We start from the raw sequence: 25,359 nt of genomic DNA on the forward strand, positions 1-25,359 counted from the left end.
TATCATCCATATGTATAAACAATTGTCTTAAGGGTTACCTTATCTCTTGTGAATAATGCAGTGATTGACCACTTACTGAATTATTTAACCTACGTTTGCCCTATATTAATGCATGAACACAAACAGCATCAAGCTATTGTGATTAAGATACAAAATAGCACTTGGACATATATTATAAGCTTTGGTTTGAAAATGAAGTGATTTAATAGGAATAGCACCATGTTTAATTACACATTTACAGATAGATAGATAGATAGATAGATAGATAGATAGATAGATAGATAGATAGATAGATAGATAGATAGATAGATAGATAGATAGATAGATAGATAGATAGATAGATAGATAGATAGATAGATAGATAGATAGATAGATAGATATTTGAAAGTGCATTTAGTCTGTAAACAGAACCTGATATTTATTTAGTAAAAAGAAAAGAAAAAACAGCTAAGAGCAATAACTAAAAATCTGTTCAGTGACAATAAGATCACATCATCCGGCACAAGCAGGAGTATACAGCATATAAACAAGGTGTCAGTCAAGAGAATTCACTTGTGACTGACTCTCTTAGTGTTCCCCTTGATTTTGTGAACAGAGATAGCCATGTCTCTTATGAATTAAAAAGGGAACATGTTTTTTTTTAATCATGGGCAAAATCGAGAGTATGGGACATAAGGGCATTTGGTAATTAATTTTGGCAACCCATTAGCTCCTCCTCTCCAGGAAATTGGAGGGCACCCATCCTTTTTGTGTTTTAGTTGTGTCAAGCACACGGCAGTACCACCATCCATTAGGGTTTTTCTCCAGGACCTCCAGCCTCGTGCCAGCAGGTAAGCTCATGCTCTCTGCATCACCGTGATAGTCGGCGACAGAAACGTACTCCTCGCGAAGGTTGTTGTGGATCAGATGTGGTTTAGGCTTCACCATTGACACCGGTACTTTTCGTCTCATGCTCTCAGTATTAACTGCACAGGAAGAGGTGCTTTGATCATTGTAGCTGTGACTAGGCAGTGCATCGTTCCTCTGTCCTACTGGAGTTGTGTGCGTATTAGTGTTGTCCTTGAGGACATTCTGAGGTCTGACAGCGAGCTGCTTCACGCCAACCCGGCAGTTCTGGTGGTTAGATCGGTGTCCGCTCTTCAGGCTTTGGTTAACACGCTGCTCGTTCTTCTCCAAACTTACGCATTTACCCATATTTCCAACATCTCCCTGCAATGATATTTCCAACTCGGGAGACGCAGACCAAAATGTCTCAGAATTAACCATCTCTATGGTTTTAGCTTCTGTACCACTTGTTTCTGAGCTTTTGGTTTCCTGTAAGTAGTAAGTGGGCGCCCAACCCTCTTCGTTCCCCCAGCGGATGAACCACCAGCCGCTCTCCTGCTTCTCCAGAACCTCTACTTGCACTCCCGCGGGAAAGCTGAGCTCACTCGGCTCTTCCCGCTGGTATGCCGCAGTAGTGTGGTACAAAAAGGAAGGCGGATGAGAGAACGTCTGGAAGTTCTCCGAGTCATTCTCCGAGTCCTCAGATGTGCAGGAGGTCCTGAAATGTATCTGGCCTGGTTCCTCTTGGTTTTGGGGTCTTCTGATGGAACTACAGTCTTGGTTTGCAGGTTTTGGACGCACCGATGGTTTGGATTTCAACTCGTCAGCCTGCTGTTTGAGTTTAGATTGCTTTGTGTGTGCGTAGAGTGTTGTATTGGTCTCAATGTTGGACTCGATTGTTGGGGCGTCATATTCCGGTGGATCCCACATAGATGTCCGGTGAGCCACAGAGGACGAGTATGTGTCCGAGTGACTGTCCTTACACTGTGGTACAGCTCTGAAGCCACCGTTTGCATAAACACCCTCATCATCCTCTTCATCCCCTTCACCCAATGTAAAAGAAACGGTACGCTGACTCAAAGGAGGAGGGGCTTTAGTTGGTGCATCTCCTGGAAGAAACTCCTTCTCAAGGTCGAATTCAAGGCCCACTGTTGGAACATCATATTCTGGTTCCTCGTACACCCTTGGACTCACAGCCTCATACTCAACACATGGAAGCGAGTTCTGCTTTTTGATTGGTGGAGCAGGAGGTGGGACCTTTGGCCGGGTCAGTGTACTGGTTTGGCGGTTCAAGGTGGGTTTCTTGCGTTTGTCGATGTAAGAACATGGGGCCCAACCCTCCTTCTCTCCAATCTGGACATACCACCAGCCTCCGGAGTTCTTGTCAATGACCTGTAAACATACACAGTTTCCAGAACATCTGTAGAAATACTTATAATGTTATCTGCAGCAACAGAGTGAGTCGTCACATTTTTTACGCAATATTTTAGATCAGTTTCTTTTAATTGTAGATACAAACCTTGAAGTTCTATACAGTTTTGACCAACGATATAGTTGTTATATAGGCTAAGCCGTCACAATGGAAACCACTTTTTTTGTCACTGATTTAGAAACAGTACCTTTTGTAAACCTATACAACTATTTTACGAAAAGAAATCTTTTCAGGGTGTTTTATGCTAATTAAGATGTATGCTTCAAAATGTAATTAAAAAATAAAATACAATTCTAAATTTTCATGAGCCATTAATTCCATCTTCATTGGCACACAGTCTTTCAGAAATCATTTTATATATGCTTATTTGCTGCTCAATAAACATTAAAACTATCAATACTAAAAACAATCACTTATATTTGTGGAAACTGTGACAATTTTTCTTTCAGGATTCTTTGATAAACAGGAAGTTGAAAAGAAAAACAGCATTTATTGGAAACAGAAATCATTTGCAACTTCTAAAAGTCTTTAATGTCAGTTTTGTTCAATTTAATGCATCCTTGCTGAATAGCAGTACTTTTTTATTTATTAAAATAAATAAAATAAAATAAAATCCCCAAAACTGATTAAACAGTGAAACTGAAAAGTGTCTTACCTCAGCTTTCTGTCCTCCACTGAAACTGATGCCATCTGTCAAGCAGGATCTGAACTCAGCGATGGTGTAATACTCAGCTTCAACAGTAGGGGGATCCGGGGGCTGCGGTAACTGAAATCCCTGAGAGCGAAGTGAAAAATATGCTGTTCAGTATATTATAAACCACAAAATGACCGACTTATGTGTGTGTGTGTGTGTGTGTGTGTGTGTGTGTGTGTGTGTGTGTGTGTGTACTGGAGAGAAAGAGGAAAAAAGAAACCGAGAATGGAAAAATGAGAACACACACACTGACCAGGCTGTTTTCTCGACGGGGAGGTGGTTTTTGATTGTTTGATGGTGATCCTAGGAAAAAACGAATCAGAAATCAAAATGTGTTTACTATCACATAACATGGCTCAAAAAAATTATGAATAATGCATAAAAAAATAAAGAAAAAAGACAAAAGGAAATGAACAGAATGAAAATTTTATAATAGTGAAAATTAAAGAAAAAGAAAGTAAAAAAAGAAAGAACCTCACTGGTCTCAACACTGTGGAATCTCTGAGGTGCGACTCGAGCAATGGCAGGAGATGTAGGGACGGTTTTGGTCTTTATTGTGGATAATGTAGAAGATACACTTGCTTCAGAAACAGACGCAGTTCCACAAGCATCCGACACTGACACAGACACACTGCTGTCTGAGACTGAGAGACGCACACTGATGTCTGTGTGCTGGCTGACCGGATCATCAGAGACTCTCTCTAAACCACTACTGCTTGTATTAGCTGCTGTGCTAATACTGCTGCTGCTGCTGTTTCTATCGGCGTGTGTATTGTTACCGTAAGCATCGGTCTGCTCCGCATCGCCATTGTACTGTGTATATGTGTCAGTCTGTGAGTGCCTGTATGTGTTTGTGTTGCTGTTACGGTGTGCACTGGTGTCAGTTTGTGTGTGTGAGTGTCGTTCGTTGGCAGGTTTCTTGTTCAGGAGGTTGCTGATATCCATAAGGTTTCCGATGATTTCCACCTGACCCTGCACAGCTGGCTTATTGGTCTCAGTTGCCTGGTTATCAGCTATGACACCATCTTGCATTTTCCTCAGGTAGGCAGCTGGAGCCCATCCCTCCTTTCCACCATAACTGAGAAGAGAACAGAGAGAGGGATAATTCACATACTCTCAATACAAAAAACAACAACAACCAAGGACATTTTTCAAATAAAACTATATAACTATATACAATAGCATTCATAAGCTTGGGGTTAGTGAGATTTGTTTTTCTATTTTTGTAATAAATTATTCCTTTTATTCAGCAAATATGCATTAAATTGCTCAAAAGTGTCAGTAAAAATGTTTAAAAAACATAATTAAAATAAATACTGTTCCTTTGAACTTTTTATTCATCAAAGAATACTGGAAAAAAAATTATTAAGCAGCACAATGTTTTCAATATTGATAGTAATAAGATTCTTGAGCACCAAATCAGCATAGTGGAATGATTTTAAATTAGAAGCATATTAGAAGTATCTTGTGACACTGAACCTTTTAGGTTCTAGCACCGTAGGCTACCATCCAGTGACAACTTTGTACCTTTATTTCTGAGTGAGTGAGTGAGTGAGAGCGTAAGTTTAGGAGTAACTGGAGGATTGCCTGTTTGTCATCAATTGTTTAAAAAGCATACTTTACAATTACATTTGTTTTTTGCAAAAACCCATTAAAAAGCAAAGGATTCTCGAAGCATACTGAAGTAGTATAAAGAAAAGAATAAACAGGTGAAGATGAGTTTACCGTATGAACCACCAGCCCTCCAGATTCCTCTGGATGACCTCAACAATGACGCCACTCTCAAAGCCCAGCTCATCCTGACTTGAGCTGCTGAAGGACTGAACCGTGATATACCTCTCTGCTACAGACAAAAGAGGAAAGAGAGCTCAATGTACACTGTTCTGCTATATATATAATATACATAGACATACAAATGCAAAACTTAGAAAAAAAGCTTAGAACAAATATATTGTAAATCTGTCAGGGAGTGTGTAGCTGTCCCACATGTGTATCTGCACAGTACCCTCAACAATGATTTTGATTCATTTAATTTGGTGTGAATTTTTGTTTTTCTTCCTAAAAAGTTTGCTCATGCTATATTTATATAACATACATGCCACACCTTTTGATATTTTGTATATTATGCGATCAAATTCATATATTTTTGGATGTGCCTTAAGTGTCCAAACTTCTTGGGCCTCTTCAAGTAATGTTTGTGTGTTTAGTGTGTTTGCTATTTTGGTGTAGAAGTGGAAACCCCAAATGAAACATGAAGACATTGCAGAATCTCTCCACCAAAGGCACACTCTCTCTCTATGGGTCAGTGTGCACTAGACCTGGTTGTACAGTAAAAGCTTCTGGACCAGGAGATGGAAAATCTGACATCTTTGTTGGAATTTCCACTCCCAGGCTGTTAAATGCTCCAAGAGCTCTCTCTCTCTCTCTCTCTCTCTCTGTGTGTGTGTGTGTGTGTGTGTGTGTTTGTGGTGCAAGGGGGTCCCTTGGCTATGATGCAATGCCTGTATAGATTTCATCCAAGCAAGACTATGTGCTGACATGGCATCAAGTTGCGTCCATAACAGAATTCACCAACAGTTTTCATCCATAAATCTTTTGAAACAAATTAATTTGAAACTGTTACGAGTGAAGGGTTGCGCAAGACAAAGAAAAACAGGACATTTGGCCATCTGTTGTGAAAGATGTGCCTTGTTTGTTCAACGGTTCTTCATTCAGTTTAGAGGTAGCATGGTTTAATCAAATTTTTATTTTTGCAGTGAATTTGTCTTACTCTCTCCATTTGGTGCTTTGTGGCGGTCTCGGTGTCCTGTGAGAGAGACAAGGTATGTAGCTGGAACCCAGCCTTGTTCTTCAGCTGTTCTTACAAACCACCACCCTGAAGAGAAAGAGAAAGAGTCCGTGAGCAATACCACTGATGTAACTGATTCCAGCTGTTCATTTGAATTGGGTCACTTCCCTTCTGTCTTCATAGTTTAACTAGTCCTGAACACAACAATATAAACAAAAATCAAACCATTAAATAATATTTTTAGGGAAAAGGGATATGGCAAAAAGCATCTGTGATTTCTGTAATGCAACCATTTTCAGGCCAAGGACCATTTGGTGGATAAACAGGTGGAGCAAAGACTCCTTGTTACATAGTGTATAAATATGCATGCATATAGTATCTTATTATTATTTTATATTACACTGCAAAGCTATTAAATTATCTGTACTGATGTGCAAAGTCAGGTACATTACATGATATTTTTTAATGGAGGGACATTTAAACATTTAGCTGCACTTTAACTTCAGAAGTTAACAATATCATATTTCAGTAAGATCTTTTTTAACGTTTTTTTCTTTTTTAAACAAGTCTTTTATGCTCACCAATGCTGCATTTGTTTGTTGAAAAATGTATTGCAAAATATTATTACAAATTAAAATATGTTTTCTATTTTAATATTAATATATTATTTATTAAATTATTTCTGTGATCAGCAGAAATGACTCCAAACTGCAGTCACATGCTCTTTCAGAAACAGTTCTAATATAGTTCTGATTTGTTTCTCAGGAAACATTTATTATTGTTGTTATTGAAAACAGTTGTACTGCTTAATATTTTTTATGGAAATATATATTTATTTTTTAAGATGCTTTGATGAACAAAGAAAAATCCTAAAAACGTGCAGTAGTGTATATCATATCAGTTACAAAATTCTAATGAATTTTTAACCCTTATAACTATACTTCACTAATGTTTTAAAATAGCCTTAAAACTGTAAGAACCACAAAACTGTTTAGGCGGAGCACAAGCTGTCACTGGTTGCAAACACCTGCCGTGAGTTAGTGCTCACAGTGTGAGACGCTCATTAGAGCAAACAAACACACGCACAGATTCCAGATTCCCAGTTTATTATGCTCTGTCAAATAAAAATTCCTTTAGGAAAATAAATGGACAGATTGAATCATGTAAGTACAGTACATCAGATATCTGCAGTCTTTTTGTTATAGCATATATTGCACATGCCTTCATCTACAGTATTTGTGTGTATGCATGTGTTAAAAGACAGAATCAGAACATTCCAAACTAATGTAAGAAAGAGAGACATGATAACAGCTCTCTCTGATGTTGAAGAGAAAACAATAGTAGAGTTAATGGAAAGTTAAGGTTGTCTTAGCTTATTAAGCTCATGATGAATTTAAAATGAAGAGTAACACACACTCACACAAGGACTCACACAAGGACACATAAACAAATACACATACATGAACACAAACTATTTCTGCTGGGGAAAGATTCTGGCGGATCCATTAAGATGATCTAAAGACTTTTACTCAAATACGAGTCTCTGGCTGTGGTGGGCATTTTCCAGACTCACGCAAACTCTTCTGCTGCTCTAAAACGACTCAATATCAATGCTTTTCTCAGAACAGATCATTTAATTTGCATGTCTTTGCATGTTCCAAGTTTTCAAATTTCAATGCAGTATTTCAGTAAAAAAAAATAAAAGTCACTAAATTCTCTCCAGACGCACAATTTGTTTCAAACGCAGTATAGGCTGGAAACTTTACATTTCACCAAATTAAATCCAACTGCTGCTTTTAATTCTGGTAAGACGTGTAAACCAAACTTTTTTTTTTTTTTTTTATACTTATAAAGCTTTTTGCAACAACTCATGTTGTGGTACAAATTTTTCGACATCCAAATACATGTAAAATGGTAAATATTGTTCCTTAAAAAAAAAAAAAAAGAAAGACTTTTTGCTGCGAAGGTAATTTATGATTAATGAATACCATTGAGCCTTTTTTATGTCTTTGGAATTAAATAGGTCATTTTGTGCAAGCTATATAATCATTATTCAGTCATTTAGCTTCCAAAGAGACCATAAAAATAATAATTGCAGGGCTCCAGACTAACTTTTTTCACTAGGAGCACAGTGGCCCCCAACTGAAAATTTTAGGGGCACAACCAGAAAATTTAGGGGCGCACACCGTAAATCAACATGCTAACCAAATCTACTAATTTCCACTGTATTACTAATAAATACTTTAATAATAGATGCAGAAATTACAATGTGCTGTTTCAAATTCAGTGTCACATTTTATTCTGCACTTTTGAAGATGCAACAACAAGATAAACTGACAGCACCATCGCTGTCATGACAGTACAAATAGTAAACAAAATTCCATACACTCAGAATAAAAAATGTGCTTAGTAAAAAAGTTTGTGTGCATGCTGTATCGTTGTTGTATGTTTCGTTAAGTTTTAAGCCATTCTTCCTTTGAAGGTCGAGCTGGCTTTTGTATTTGGTGAAAGGTAGTTCTAATGCTTGTAGTACCTCAGCCATCTGAATTCTTACAGCCAGTCTTCTCGAAAATGGTGAGTGTGGACCAGGGCCGGCCCTAACCAATTTGCTGCCCTAGGCAAGATTTTACCTGGCGCCCCATGCATCACAGCCCTGTCATTGTGTTCATGCTTTAGCATATATATATATATATATATATATATATATATATACATACATATACATACATACATATACATATACATATACACACACACACACACACACACACATTACAGCAGAACTGTTTCCAACACTCATAATAAATCATCATATTAGAATGATTTCTAAAGGATCATGTGATAGATTGGATGTCACATGTGACACTGAAGAATGGAGTAATGATGCAGAAAATTCAGCTTTGCATCACAGATATAAATTATAATTTAAAGTATAATAAATTGAAAACAAATTATTTTAAATTGTAATAATATATCACAATATTAAATTTTTTCTGCATTTTTGATCAAATAAATGCAGGCTTGATGAGCAGAAGAAACTTCTTTCAAAAACATTAAAAATAGTAATGTTTCCAAACTTTTGGCCTGTACTGTATCCCCCCAAAACTGCACAAATGTAGAGTAAAACATTAATAAAAAAGTGATAATAAAAAATATGTCTTAAAAATGACATGATTGTACAAAATCACAGTCTGGGGACTCAGATCAACTGCTAACATTAAGTTTAAGGTAAAAATAACTGCCATGAAATTATAGTATCTTACTCCTATGCAATAAATTGTTCTTTCACTACATCTCTTTACCTCTGTCTTTATCCTCTTCTCTTCTTTTTGGCACTGTATCTATCTCAGACTATGCTCATTTATAATGTGTCATGTAAATTCGGCCTTCCGTCACAATCAGGAAACTTTCACCGTGTCTAGAACTGGCGTGAGCTGCCAGGCCCGTTTCTACGAGCTTTTTGTTAACAAAAGCAGTGCTGTCTACATTGGATGCGGCGTTGGGCATGCTACACAACAAATTACCAACAACTGATCGTGCGCGCGCTCTGTTTCTGACGCACTGCAAGCACTCGATGGGCGGGGGAAGATTGAAGAGCCAGATTTTTTTTTTTTTTGCTTTATTTGGAAGTATTTCGAATTAATGTTTTTTAAATAGTAGCCTATTATAAAAAAAATATGTAAATAAAAAAAATTCACTAGTTCACTCATTCTGGCACCCCTATGGATGAGTGGCGCCCTTAGCATTTGCGGGCCGGCCCTGGTGCAGACTTTTTTCGTCACACCAACCTCTGACTCTGAATCATCATCTGACGGTGACACTGTAGACTCTGGCACTGGTACACTAGCCGCAGGTCGGAAGAACGAATCAATAGTTCGCTTGCTCATAGCTCAGACGCACGCACATATCAGGTTGTGAAGATATTTGTCTCTGTTTCCTTCCCACAGATGTCTACGCGCGCTGAATTATCTCTAGGCCCCTCCCCCTCCACACATTTTAGCCACTTACAGTGGCCATTCCCTATTCTTCTCACACGCATTTGCCGCTTCACAGACAGGCATCACTCAATGTGTTCAATGTGCTCGCGTCTCATTAGTATGTGTGCAAGTGTGTTTGTGTGTTTGCGTGCGTGCGTGTGCAAATCTACTGGTCGCACATGTGCAACTGGATGTAAAATTCAGTCGCACACTCTCAAAATTTGGTCGCAAAATGCGACCAATTGGTCGCAGTCTGGAGCCCTGCATTGTGACATCAGAAAAATAAGCATAGCTGCCATAAAGACATATTACAAAAGGTCAAAGTAATGCACTGACAACAAATCATGAGGACAGTATAAGTTTGTTCCATCGTCACAGTTTGATTGTTTTAAAGAAAATGTTAAGTGCACTTTAAAGAACACATTTTCTTTTATTTTATTCAAACAAAAATGTACTATGTTCTGAATTTTTTTTTTTTCTTCTTTTTTGAGTGTATATGTTTGTTAGGATGTTAGTGGATTTTAAATAGTGTGAGACTATTGAAAATCTGGTATCCAAAATCAAATTATGTTAATAAATATTATAATTAAAAATAAAGAACATTGAAGATTGTGTTCAATTTTAGGTCAATAATAATAAAATATGTAAATTTGTGACATTGATCATGTGACGCTTTGTTCAGACAGGTGTTCATGGTGAAGGACTGGAGGACAAGAAGCTCTTTGGATCATCTCAAAACATGCTGGAGAACTTCATGTTGAAATTCATGCTCTTTTTACTATTTACTAAAAGCATTTTTACCAGTGATTTCTGAATTTCAGGCCCCACTGTACATACAAGACTACGTTGTGTGTGTATGAATGTGTGTCACTCACCGGTCTCACTCTTTTCAATCACCTCTACTCTCTCTCCTGCTTTCAGGCTGATTTCTGTATTTTCCTGACGCTGGTAGTCTGCCGTCACCACATACACACACATACACTCCTCTGCACCCAGGGCTTCTCCATGTTCTCTTCCTGAGGATGATGGAAAAAAACAGGCTGTGAGCCAGCTGCCTCCATGCCCGCGTCCACCTGAACTGCGCCGCGCCATTCACCAACACCAACACAGCCCCAGCCAATCAGCAAGTGGTACAAGATCAAAGGCTCATCCAATCAACAACAACAATGGCCCAAAGAGGCTCAGATCTGTGGAGTTAATGTCTCACCAAGCAAAAAGGCTCAGGTACAACAAATCCTACTTTCATCCAGTCTCATCCCACCTTAAAGTTCCAAGGTAAAAGGTTTTGAGCAATCACAGTTCAACCTGAAGCACATCCTCCCGGCCCTGGGCCCTGAGGTCTCAAATGGGCTCTGGCATCTCCTCTAAGAGTTTCTGATCACTTCTGCAGAAGGACACAGGCCTGACTAAATAAAGAAAAGGAGCAAAAGGAGAAAAGAAAGACAGAAGGAAAAAAAAGGGGTAGCTGACAAAAGGAGTGAAAGATGAGATGTGGAAAATAAACCAAGTGCTATGGGCTCAAGGGGCGGGAAATAGAGAAAGGGGAAACAGACGCCAATCAAATGATGCTCCACCCCTTTAAAATAGTTTAAACAGAAGCATATGGCCTATGAAAATAAAGTATACTCACACACTCAGCACATACTCGCATTCTCTCCAACTTTGCTTACAATCTCTGAAACATGCTACTGCTCTCCGACACAAAAATATTATGGTCACATTCGAAACACTGATTGTCTATTTTCAAACAAGAAACAACGACTACATTAGTTTTTAGCATGAGCTTTAGGGCTCAATCCATCTCTATAATTTATGCTAACTGAAAAAAGCCATGAAAGACACTGACAACAAATCCCGAGGACATCATAAGTTTGTCACATCGTCACTGTTTGAATGTTTTAAAGAAAATGTCAAGTCTACTTTTAAGCATTCATTTTCTTAGATTTTTTTATTTTTTATTTTTATTAAAACCAAAAATAAATGTTTTGATTTGTGTGTCTATGTTTGTTAGTATGTTAATGGATGTTCAAAAATTTGAGACTATTGAAATTCTTGTATCTAAAACCTAATTATGTTAATAAATATTATAATAATAAAAAAAAACATAGAAGATTATGTTAAAATTAAGGTTAAAAATCAAAAAAGGAAAAAACAGCAAGGTCACATCTGAAACACTGACTGATTCTCTATTTCCAAAGAAGAAACAATGACTGCATTAATGGTATTACATTAATGGTTGTTAGCATTAATTTGGGGCGCAATCCATCTATAAAAACATAATATTTCTAGAGTTTATGCTAATTAAAAAAAAAGCATTTTATAAAGTAAAAATATAATAGTGTAATATGGCACTTTACAGTAGTCTTGACAGAACATGAAAGATTGTATGTGTGTGTGTGTATTTGTGTATACACACACACACACACACACACACACACATACATATACTGCCCACAATATTTTTGGTTCAAATAACTGTAGCCTTGACCTCTTTCAAAAACATTGAGTTCTTTTTAATTCTTTCACACTATATGTAATATAGTCTATGTGGCTATACCTGTATTTAAAGCAATGTTTATGTTAATGTTTGTTGTAGAGTAATTATTCTTCTACTTTATACATATTGTAATTGTAATTTTATGACTGAATTTGTTTTTGTTGTTTTTTAAGGTCGTGTCACATGTTGATATTTAAAACAACATAACTCTTGATGAAATTTTATAAACAGATTACATCCTCATTTTCATAAATTTGCATTTTTGCAGACGCTGTTATTTGGAGTTAATTTTTTTTTAAGTATCCTAAGTACTTCACATCCATTTTCCATTCCTCATCCTCAAAGCAGCACACACACACACACACACACACACACAGAGTGTGATACTTTTAATTTTCACAATGTCCAAGTAAAGGGATGTTTTATTCCCTTTTTACAGTCCCTCTTTCTCTGTTTTGCTCTTATTTTTCCTCTTTCCTTCTCTCCCATGGCTCCCCCCTCCTCACTCCTGATTCCCCCCGTCACACTGAAGCCACTTCCTCTCTGCCACGTCAACGGCCTCCCTCTGAACTGCTTATTCTTCAAAATCATAGAATCCCTTTCTCTCTTTTCCTTTCTCCCAATTATTCTCTCTCTCTTTATCTCTCTGTCCCCAATATCATATTTTACATGTTAGATTTTACATAGTTGTTGTTTATTTCTGCAGTAGGCCTATGTTTCCTGCAGGAATTCAGCTGACCTCATGAACAAACAGGCATAATGTACTTTCTTACATTATAAATCTTACATTATAGCTGCACATTCAGAACTGCACACTAAACTACAGTACACTTAATAAAGTACATAAATGTTTTACAACTCAAAAAATGTATAAATGAGTGATTATGTATACTGTCTAGAATAAAGCACAGTTTTCAGTAACAGTCTCAGGTGTGCACAGCTTCGTTTTGAGTCCAAACAGGGCAGAAAAGCTGGGATGTTGTAAAAGAGTGCTAAGGGAATTATATCCTGGTGACCATGAAGGCCCTCAGGGCAACCTAGCCGAACATCAAGGAAATTTTGCAGTGCCATGCTGCCTGATGTTAGAGAAGGCTCCTGCAGAAGCCTTTGAAATGCCTGCATGATCCAGGAAGCATGAAGCCGGTGTCCTGACATTTTATTCTACCCTGTCAGATTTTCCTACCCGGGTTTACTGTGCACGCCCACATCAATCGCGTCCTTGGTCTCATGCTAAACAACGATATTTAATGTATCTGCATTACTGTTAGGGTTTAGGGTTGGAGTAGGTGTAGACTTTAATAAAAACGCAATCTAATTGGTAGAAAAGAATATTTATTGTTGGTTTCCTGTAACTGTATCCCTTCTAGCTACAACCGCGAATATAACACATAATTACTGTATTTGTAGTACTGTAAGAGTATGATTAGGGTTGTGGTAGGTGTAGACATTAATAAATCATAACTTTACAGTAGCATTTTTCGTTGTACCCACTGTTTTAGTGGGAGGTAGGAAAATCTGACAGCGTAGGACAAATCGACAGAACACCGGAACCAGTGTTATCATACCAGCTGGACACAATATCGATGAGTGAAGTAACACTGCAAGTTGAACCCCCGGTTTCTGAATCCAGCCAAGGTGGGTGCTCACATAGTACCTACCTTAGAAAGGACAGAACCCACAGGTCCCAGAAAAACACTGAATATAAAGCTCACAGAAGAATTATACACACATAACCACCAGCACATTAATATATAGAATGGATCATCCACCATGGTTCCCGCGCTGGAGCCCTGCTCAAGAGGTGACCCAAAGAACCAACCAAACATCATAGGTCCAGCATAGGAGACTAATGCAGGAAGTTCCTACCCAACCGTGGTCAGGTAGAGAGATGGTGGTTACAGGGAAATTGAGAAGGGGAAGATAAAGCAGATGTTAAACCCTCCGATAGAGATGAATAGATACTCAAGTATCACTCTTATCAGGACGAAAGTGCTGCCGCCTCATCTGGATCACATCTCTTATCTTGCCTACTTCCCTTTGACCTGTGATTCCTCCTACCCCTACCTGCAGGCAGGGGAGGGGCATGAGCTACAAGACTAGCCTTCTGTTCCCTTTTCTGATCCTCAAAACGAGATGGTTTAGGACCCCTGTGTTTGTACGGGATCAGACCTGGACCTTCATGGAACAAAAGGATTTGAAGGCTGGTGAGCACGCCTTTGCCTCCCTGAACTTCTCAACCACTGTCTCGACAGAGGTATCGAAAAGTTTGAAAGGTGACACCAGAGCATCGAGAAGAAAGCCCCTCTCTTTCTTTCCGACAGGTTCACCCACAGATGACTCGTCATTACCACCATAGACACAATGGACCTGCCATAGCAGAGGTGGCCCGAATAGAAGCACAGAGAGTGAGATCTGTAGTGTGGCGCAACTCTGCTACCTCGGGAGAAAGGACCTTGCCTTCAACCAGGTCTTTCAGCAGAACAGCCTGATACGCCTGAAGCACCGCCATCGTGTGCAATGAAGTGACAGTCTGTCCTGCTGCTACTGGCGACCCCTAGAGGACGTAGTTCAAAGTTCCCTTGAAAGGGAAGCAGGGGTCTCAATATGTCTTTTAAAGTTTAATTAATTTTTTTAATACAGTGCTCATAGAACCAGTCGCTTAAAAAACATCAATACATAATGCAATGGCCAATGATATCAGTCTTGTCTCATATATATACAGTATACATAGACCAACAATTAACATTTCAGACTGAAAGAATTCACATATGACTGAACCATACAGACTCAAGTGCTGTGTACTGCCGGTAAGAGAATATGTTCAAATATCAAAACAAACAATATGCAGACATCTAAAGGCACGTTTTGTAATGTATGTTCAATGTTCCGAAAAATACATTTTAATTATCTTCCTTTGGAGGGTTTTCTCAGCAAATTTTAATATTGATAGAGTGCTAGAGTATAAGGTCTGTGGTTAATATATATTGAAAATAATTGCACATTTAGTTGTACAATGTAAACTGTACACGCACACCCTGACCATTCTTATATAGTTACTTATTACAAACATGTTTTAAAAAACTCATTACAGGTTTCATTACAGGTGTACATCATTTACATTGTAGACCAAAACATCCAAGTATAGTCAAGTTATGTTTACCACAGACCTTATTTTACTAATAAACAGAAGAAAAAAAAAACATTATAAAACCCATAGGAAAATTTCAAGGGAAACCATGGTGAATTAGTCTTCTGGGTTTTTGCAAAATGGCTGAAGCACTCTATTAACCATTTTTCAAATGATGGGTAACTTCAAACTTAAAATGATGTTCAGTACCAAATACAGACAGTTTATGTAGTGCACAGTGAAAACAACAAAACTAATTTTTAGTTCTCTTTCTTTCCAGTAACCCTGAGGAGGACTTTGCAATGGCCTACATATCACATCCACACACATTTGTGTTTCCAGGAATGCAGAATTGCATAACTAAGACAGCAGAACTGAGATCTAATTTCAAACACTCAAGAGCAGTAAGAGAAAACACACACACACACACACAACAACAACATTATTACATTTCACTCAGTGTTTAGAATATCAAATGCACCTCTTCAACATACATCATGTTTAAATGATATTCCTCTTTCTGTTGCACACACACTGATATTGGGAGGTACAGTACTTATTATCATACATTATCTTGCAGATGTAATCCGCATACCTTCACATCAGCAGTTAAGGGGATCTTAACAAAGATATTTCTGTGCAAATTGAATCCAGCTGTTCCTCTTCTTTTTTGTTAAAAAGACGCACTCCCCATGATGTAATGTTAAAGTAGCTTTACCTGAGAAAGCACTTCTTGTCACACAAAAAGAACATCTTCTGCTAAGTCAACCTGAAAAAAGTTGGATGGATTTTTAGAAAAAAAAACAACAACAACAACTTTATATTAATCAGTAAAGTTCAGGAATAATAAACAGCTAACAACAAGGTAACAGATATGTAAATCACTGTTACCTACAATAACACAACCTCTGCAAATGCACAAGAGACTCAGCTAATGTTGAATGTTAAGGATCATTTTGCAATTGCCCTAAAACCAGCATGCACAGAAGTGTTTCATTACACTTACCTTTTATTTTATACATTTTACCACTTAATATCCTTAACAAACCAAACTCAACTGCAATCTATCTACAACAGCACAACCTAGTGTACAAACTCTCTATGACACTATAAGAAAAAAATGTCAGAAGAAAAGCGGATAATGTCCTGGCAGAAATTTTCAGATGTGTCCTTCAACCCTAAAACACAACACAAATACAATTCAAAACACAAGTTAAACACCTCTGAGAAATCTATAGGAAAAAATCCTTCATATTAACATGGTTGGCTACATTTGGGTAATTTCCTATATTCCGATATTTTCAAACTGTTTAACAATAAATAATATTGTTCTGTTACTTTTTTGTGCTGCCTCTTATTACATGCCAAGGAAGCAAAACTGTACAGAAATGTAATGAGCTATATGATTGTTAGATCATTGCTTTAATAACCAAAGACTTTGGATGAGTACAGCAGAAATACATTTTTTAAAAATAAAAAATGTAATATTCACCTTCCCAAATTGAAGTCACAATGTTAAGTCTCACCACTAAATCAAATCACAACCTTGCTGTTCCAGAGTATTCCTGACCAATGAGTAGCTGTGAAAGAGAGAAAGAGGGGAGAATGATATGAGTTGTTGGAATGACCACAGCACAGTGGTTCACAATCCATAACTCTCTGAATATTTAACACTCTTTAAAACTCGGTATTTTTACTCAGCCAATTTACAGGGCATTGCATTCAGGAATGCTACAGCATGTAAAACATACAGATAATTAATGATCTAAAAGGTCAACAGTAATGAGGGTGTGGTCGGTATTGCTACAGCTAGTTAGGTTGATTTTGTTGTTTACATCACAAAAAGCCAGATAGACTGCCACAGAATGGAACAGAAAGCAGGGGAACGGTTTTATATCCCATGCAAAAATAAGATCCATCACAATTTTAATTAAATTCTATTTTATGAGATTTTTACTAAACCACTGCTAATATACTAAAAGTCCAATAAATACACCTAAAACTTACTAGATGACCTATTCTTAGTATAGAGTCAGAATTTTTTTTTTCTATACAAATTCCTTAATTCTTATCTGTGTGTTTTTAAATAACTGTGTACATGTGTAATCTTGAATGTTTCTGCGAGCATGGCTCCAGGTTCATGGGTGTGGAGGGCTGGAGCAGTATAAAGCAGGTCGCTGGATGGCTTAGAGATGAGGGGTTTCATGAATGAATAAATGAAACGAATAAATGAATATGTGGCTCTCTTGTGCTCTAAGCACCACTTGGATGGTGTCAGCATGCTTTGTCTTACTTAGACTAGGTCTTAGACTAGGTCTCCTCCACTGGAACTTAAAAGTGCTGGGTGATATCAAGAGATTGATTCTGTATGTCCAGAGGCTACAGAGACAACACACAACCCTCATGCAGTCAGGTTTGGACATACACGTTAGAGGTTTAGACCATGTAAACTCTAATGGTTTTGCAGAGCGAGGGTCAGGAGACCACCAACCCTGTAATGGGGCGGTAACTACAGTTGGTGGGGAACATAGTTACTCGAACGGCAAGCGTAAACAGTATTGTGGTCAGTTGGACCCAGAGTACTGGAAGACTGCACTCAGCGCACTATATGCCATGCTGGTGTGTGGAGTGACATCATTCGTCCCAGTGTTAGTGCACGAGAGAGGTCCTGACATGAGGACATACTGATATTGAATTAAATTACACTGTACTGTATATATAAAAAATAATATATGGACAACTTTTTACATAATTATATTCAATATACTATGCATTGATATGTAATAGTTCATTAGTAATTGATAATAAAGTGGTCCAGTGGTCCGCATACACGACCAAAATAAGAAATGCACTGTTAAAATAAGTAGTGCATGTGTGCGCATAGTTTATCTTTGTGCCATACGCTTCATTTCGCATTTCACTCAGACTTAATTTCGTTGAGGAAATAGAATTTTCTATCCCCTAGGAAAGCATCTCACGTTCTCAGAAATATCTTGGGGGGGGGGGGTTACTTATGTAACTGAGATGATTTCTATTCACATTTAAAACAAGCATACATCTAGACTACTGTTTTCAAGGCACAATGCAAAACTGTGATATTTCATTCACTGATGCTCTACAGACAGAAGCACATGTACATCTAAAACTGGAAGCACATGTGCAATACTTACTTGCTGGCAACCCGCCAAAATAAAAGCTTGCTGATTTTCAGTTTGAAAATGATGAAAGTTCAAATTAAAATAATAATAAAAGCATTTTATTTTAAAGTTTGCAACAAAAAAAATTGCATTTAAAGCTGCAGTAGGTATCTTTTGTAAAAATATATTTTTTACATATTTGTTAAACCTGTCATTATTTCCTGACAGTAGAATATGAGACAGATAATCTGTGAAAAAAAATCAAGCTCCTCTGGCTCCTTCCAGTGGTCCCATTTCCATTTGCAGAAAGTCATCCGCTCCCGGTCAGAAATCAACCAATCAGAGCTGCGGTCTGTAACTTTGTTTGTGTTCAAAATGTAGAAAAATGTATATAATAAGCGAGTACACCATGAATCCATTTTCCAAACCGTGTTTTTGGCTTGTCCTGAATCACTAGGGTGCACCTATAATAAGTGTTTATATTCGTGACTATTTTAGATTGCTTCGGGGATACCGCGGCGGAGTAACCCAGTACCTTTGTGATTCTTCATAGACATAAACAGAGAGAAGTAGTTCCGGCTACGATGTTCTTCCGCAAGACGCAAGCAGTTCTGTTTATTAACCGCTAGAGCGTCAAAAGTTACCTACTGCAGCTTTAATACTCCCTTTTTAAAAAATAAAATAGTATTATCACACTTTATTATTTAGTTTATTATTTGTTTTTAAAAATATTAAATAAATTGCAATAAAATTATCACTATTATTAATTTATTGTTTATTGTTATAGTTATATTTGATGGCTTACACTATGTGCTGAAAAATATTATGTGCACTTCTGTTTATAATCAAATATTAATTTACTCTTTATAAATATTTTACTGCTTGTAGTGAACATTTTGACAAAATGTTATATACCTTTAAAATGCTGCAAAATAGGAAATGTTTTTGTATATTAAATGCACATCCAACTTTGTTGGTTTTTGTTCACAATTAAGTTAAATGAGAAGTTCAATAACTGTCTTTCCTCAGTAATCTCTTCTTGTGGCTTGGGAGTGTTAATATCAAAAATTATAACTCATGTTGTTTATGTGCCAGTGTACCCAGAAATCCCTGGGCCTTTACCATGGCTAAAGCATGTGCAGTGGTGTTGAGTTCCATACTGAATGCTGGTGTTGTTGATGCACAAACACAGCTAAACACACAGACAAAGAGTCAAAATGCAACCCAGCGCTTTTTAACACATTTTAAAATGTTTACTATGGTCTCAGGACTGTGTTAATGTGTAGTTATAATATTCTCAGCAACAATGCATGAATTGCTGGTACTTATGAAAATGCTTTATTATCATGTAAATCTCTTGAAGATGTGTTGAATTTTAAATGTGAATTATTACTGTTACATATTACTCACTGTGGACCCATGATCAGTTTCTTTTGGCAGCTCATTGGCAGTTGATTTTAACTTTAAAACATATAAAACAATAATCTAAGATTATTAGACTAAATAAAAGCTATTCATTTCAGGATTTTCTGTAATCAGCATTTTAAGATAGACAATATAAATATGAAATATGTATTTTAAGATTTTTCTCATTGTTTTGAAGAATAAATTACAAGAATTTATTTCATAAGAAAAAATAGTACAACAGTAATATTGTGAAATACTTGTATAATTTAATGTACTCGACTTATTTATATTCATCTCTTCACAATAATTCCAACTCAAACTATTTATTTGAACTGCAAGGTACAAAGAAAGTTATTGTCTGTGTACAGTATTGATATGTACAAACAATCCTCGATCATATCAACTTCCTCTAATAATGTAATTGGCTAGCAACCACACGCTAGGTTCGTTTGACTAGTGTGAAGTTTAGTACAAGTGTGCGTGCAGGCCATAAACTGTATAAAAACAGGTGCAGTGAGTACACATTCAATAAACACACACACTGTGTGACTAGACATTAAATTATTTAACTGTCCAACCTGATTTGACTGATATGTTTTCAACATTGACTTCAACACTTGAATATTGTTCCATTTTGGTGCAAGTAATCATTATATAAGAGCACAAGTATTTATTTTCTACAGCCCCTTTTTGCTTGACTTTAGAGGGTCAGTGTGATATAAGACCTGAAAACTCTTAACCCTGTGAGCAATTTTGTACATGTTGATGCAGAATACACTAAGTAGCATGACATGAAGATATTAATAATTATGAATATTTAACATTAACATTTAACATTTACATTTTGTCATTTATATAAGTTCTATATGAGTCAGAATGTTTTCAATTTATTAATTTAATACTTATTTACATATGATTCTTACACATTTATTATTCAAATATTAGTTCATATAGTCATGCAAAATATGTTACTATTCTTTACAAAAATTAATTATTTTTGAGTGTATTGACTGAATTCTGTATATAAAGACAGCAAAAATGCTTTTTATATTTATTTTATGGTTTATGGTGGTCTCCTGTAGTGCCGATTGCTACATTAAAATCTGCCGGTGACAGAACAGACCATCTGCAAGGTAGCCAAAATTGCCCAAAGCTTTTTCTTTCTGACATAAGTTTCTACTAAACAATCTGATTAAATAAATATATTTAATTTGCATATTAACATTTTAATTTACATTTACATTTCATGTTTATAAATTAAATAGACATTCCGGTAATGCTATCTTAAAAGGATAAACTGCTGCTGTTGATCAAAGTGATCAAGTTAAAGATCATTTTTGTAATAATATTTGTATGTCCCTTGTTTTAAAAAATCATTATAAATTATCTTAAATAACAATATTTTACAGTGTTTAAATGGTTTTACAGTGTTTAAATGGTTCTGTGTGTGCATGCATTTATTCAGGTTGTGTCAACTCTGATGAAGTAATCCTTGACTTAAACTCTGAATGGGACAAGGAGTGTTACAACTGTCTTTATACACTGTGTGGCATTAGATGCTGTAACAAGTGAGTATAACACTAGTTAGACTTAATTTATTTATTGTTTTGTGTTTTCACATTTAGTGACTTCTGCATAATCTGATTGAACAGAAACATTAAGTCATGTCTTATTATTTGTAAAGTCACCTAAAATTCAAATCAACTAAATAATTTGCATTCAACAATCTTAAGAATCCAGTTGTTGAGAATATTTACTCAAGAGAAATTTGAATAGAAGCTTTATTTGAATTTCAATTATCAAATGAAAGTTCAAACATACCTTATTTCTACACTGACCCCACCAATGTAAATTATTTACATCAGATGTAGATCAGTTATGTAGTTTTTCACCCATCACAGAAGTAACAATTAAATAAAATGTAAATAATTGAAATACAATTTTCGAGCAGAAAACTTGAAGGGTTACTGCTCACTGGTTGGAGGAAAAGTCTTTCAGTCACATATGTTTATTTAGAGGTAGTATATATTATAGCATTTGAAGAGAGTTCCTTAAGTGTCTGTCGTGTTTGACTGAACAGTCTTTTTGTATTGCTCACCACATCTCACCACAACATGGTACTGTACAATTTTTATCCTTTGGCTTGTTTATGGGGTCTCTTTCACACCATTTCAAATCTTTTCACAATATTCTGTCTCTTTAGGTAGTGAATATTATGTACAAGCTGTCTTCTCTAATAATGTGCAATGCAATTTTTTCTGTATATATAGAATTAACTTAGCTGAAATTGTTTTTTATTTATGGGTCTTATGTACACTGTGTTTTAGATGTGTTTTGTAGAGTAATTAAGTTATGCAACTGCTATTTAAAATCCAATTTTTATTTTTAGAGCCTTCGTTATGTTGATTTTTGTATATGATTTGCAACATATATTAAAAACAAATGTTATTAAAAATCAATCCATGTTAATGTCTTTTTATATATTTGTCCTGTCTTTCAGCTGAGACTGTTTCTGTTGCTTACAGCAGTGCTCTGCTGTAATGCCTGCAGATTAGAAATGTTTTCCGATGAAGATTCCACTAGAAGCCCACCAGGTGAGGTTAAAACTTGGTCTGTTGGGAAAAACATAACTATGCCCACATTTTTGCAAAATTTTTAGTGAAAGGCCCAACTAGCGACGCTATAACGTGTTTTGGTAGATGAAAATTAGAATTTTTTTGTTTGTTTGTTTCTCGCTGTCTATCTCCACTTCTGTCTGTGGTAGTGTTTTTTTTTTTTTTTTAAGACAGTCACTGTCTTAGGCAATTGTGTTTAAACCTGTGCAGATCAAGTAAAAAAGTATTTTTATGTTTCTGTGTATTCATAATCTTGTATTAATATTTGAAATACATCCAGGTTGTCCTGACTCTGATGGAAATCTCCATGAATCTTACTCTGAGTGGGAGAATGGACCTGAAACATGTGTCTGTGTGGATTTTGGAATCATCTGTTGTGAAAGGTAACTTGTATTTTCATACTTGCATACACATCATTTATATGATAAAATAAACAATTAGGGTGGAATATGGTAATGTGGGACACTTTTGGCAATTTTAAATTGTGTATCATAAATCCATATGCAGCCATCTCCCCAAACTTTTTTCAGATATTCTAATATTGTATTGTATTGTATTAATTGTATTAGATTAATATTGTATTGAGGACATGGCCTAAAGGTTAGAGAGTTGCACTTCATGTGATTTGCTGGTTCTAGTCTCATGTCCAGCAGGAATTGTAGGTGAGGGGAGTGAATGTACAATATATGATGTTTTATACACAAGGTTCGGGAGGAGCGCATCAGAAACTTAGCCTAATCAAACACCGGTGGACCACAATCAAGTTAATCAACACCAAAGTATAAATACCTCTATCCATTGACAGTTTATCAGCATCTCTCCTCCAACCCATTTCCTCACTTCGAGTTCATTTTACACTTAAACAGGGAGGGGGTTACTCTTGTGTAAGAGAAAACAGGTAAATTTAGCTCAAAAGGGAATCATTTAAGATTTTAAAGGGAATTTGAACAGAATCAATGTTTTACGGCTGATCACTGAGATGGCCAGCGATTTGTTGAAAGAGCCATTTAACATAAAATATGCATGGATATTAATATCCAAGGTATAGTGAAAACACTATTTAGCACAGTTAGTAACAAGATCGGCAGTTTAAGACATTAACTTGTAAACACAAAACATAAGATACTTCGCTTTTCGATATGATTAAGGGCAGTGCTTAATTTGTAAATTGCAAGGTACCGGATCAAAGCGGGGCAACGGATCCGGCACACGATTACAGAAGGGAGAGGTAATGGAGCACTCGCGCAACCACATTGGTGGACCAGTTTAAGTGATTAAGAGCATGCATGAGTTGCTTTTATAGGGTCTGTAAAGTCTTGAATAGCATGGAAAAGCCATGTGATTTTAAAACAACAATACCCAGGCCTGAAACTTTTCTGAGGGGGACTATGTGTCACATGGTTTGAATAAATCTTGCAGCTTTCAAGTTTAGAATGAGGGAAAATCCTGCATTTATTCAACATAGCTTGTAGGTTTGAATAATAAAATAAATCCACACAATGTCTAAGATTAAATCCGTCATTTGAATCCATGAACTCTCTCAGAGCGCGCTTCTCATCAGCGCATCAGTGACCTGCATGCTGCGATACAAGACCCACTCGCATTTCAGGACAGCTGACAGAACTGTCAATTGACTAATCGGGTCATTGTTGCATTGTCACAAAAATTTATAATAATTTGCACACCTTTTTACTAATTTTAAGCCATTTGGTACTCACGCTCTCCAAAGGCTGTATTATGTGCCCTCACAGTAACATCCAAAGCTTGTGCGAATAAGGCTGACTCGGAGTACCATATAAGAGTTATTTTCCGTAGTCTGTTGAGTTTAAGCAACCAAATACAAACAATATGATGTCAGATGGGTGTTAACAAATAAAACGGTTTCATGGCACTACTAAAATACAGGGGGAAAAAGAAAGAATAGGGGGAACAAATCAATAATTAATCAACACTGCATCGTAAGTGTTGGTGTTGTATCAGACACTTAAAATGAACATCAGGCTATATGTAAAAAAAAGCTCAAATGGAGTTAAGAAGGTCTTTGGCCGGCGAATGAGTCCAATGGGTCCGCATCTGAGGAAAGTGCAGCGCATTATGTGCCATTATCACCTTTTACCGGTTAGGATATAACGTTTATTTTTTTATGTTTTTTTTTTTTTTTGGCGCGTCGCTTGTTCACGAGTCAAGAACCATTTCTGTCAGACGTGTCCGATTCGAGAACCAAGGAGCTGTAATACTGCGCATGTGTGATTCAGCGTGAAACAAACCGACACACAGAGCGTCTGAACCGAAATGATTATTTTGGTGATTGATTCTGAACTGATTCTGTGCTAATGTTATGAGCCCAGGTAAACCAAAGGCTTGCAATCATTGCCAATGATGCTGTTACTTCGAGCGCAAAAGAACCGGCGAACCTTATTCTTCAACCAGTTTATTGAATCAAACTGTCAGAAAGAACTACTGGTGATCAGAAAACCGATGCAACCAGTTCTTGACTCGTGAACGAGTCATTATCTGGCTCAGCTCGGTGTTCATCTTTAGTTCTCTCTTCACAGCAGTTCAGTCAGTGTACTGTTTGAGTACATGAATTACTCCGGGATATTGGTTTGTTTTAACTAAGGGAGTGTCAGCCTCATTAAGTCATTTGTGGATTAATGCGTATTGGAGACGCAAACTATTTAAAATGATTCAGTTTGATTTGGTGAACTGGTTCAAAAAGATCTGGTTACATCGAATGATTAGTTCGCGAACCGGATATGACAAACTGGTTTGTTTTGAACTCTCTCACAACAGACACGGAGGAGAAGACAATGCTGAATAAAGTTGTAGTTTTTGCTATTTTTAGACCAAAATGTATTTT

The 25,359-nt window shown here is 36.6% G+C and overlaps 1 protein-coding gene and 1 pseudogene across 3 annotated transcripts; one reads left to right on the forward strand and one right to left on the reverse strand.

Annotated features, from left to right (window-relative positions):
* Window positions 1–32: 32 nt before the first annotated feature.
* LOC113094564 (SH3 and PX domain-containing protein 2A-like) lies at window positions 33–11,402 on the reverse strand. Of its 3 annotated transcripts, XM_026260148.1 has the most exons (8): window positions 10,924–11,402; window positions 10,592–10,732; window positions 5,722–5,826; window positions 4,677–4,794; window positions 3,431–4,029; window positions 3,205–3,254; window positions 2,913–3,032; window positions 33–2,217 (listed from the first exon to the last, which is right to left on the reverse strand). In XM_026260148.1, the coding sequence occupies exons 2-8, from the start codon at window positions 10,692–10,694 to the stop codon at window positions 706–708; spliced, it is 2,607 nt and encodes an 868-aa protein (XP_026115933.1). In that variant the 5' UTR covers window positions 10,695–10,732; window positions 10,924–11,402; the 3' UTR covers window positions 33–705. The 3 variants fall into 3 exon arrangements, with proteins under 3 accessions (XP_026115933.1, XP_026115932.1, XP_026115931.1); XM_026260147.1 differs by having other exon boundaries at window positions 4,677–4,791; window positions 10,592–11,402; XM_026260146.1 differs by having other exon boundaries at window positions 10,592–11,402.
* A 6,036-nt stretch (window positions 11,403–17,438) lies between these two features.
* On the forward strand, window positions 17,439–19,673 carry LOC113094575 (sphingomyelin synthase-related protein 1 pseudogene; annotated as a pseudogene).
* The last annotated feature ends 5,686 nt before the right edge of the window (window positions 19,674–25,359 follow it).

The sequence above is a fragment of the Carassius auratus genome, unplaced genomic scaffold (assembly GCF_003368295.1).
Source record: "Carassius auratus strain Wakin unplaced genomic scaffold, ASM336829v1 scaf_tig00215410, whole genome shotgun sequence".
In the NCBI taxonomy this organism is placed as follows: Eukaryota; Metazoa; Chordata; class Actinopteri; order Cypriniformes; family Cyprinidae; genus Carassius; species Carassius auratus.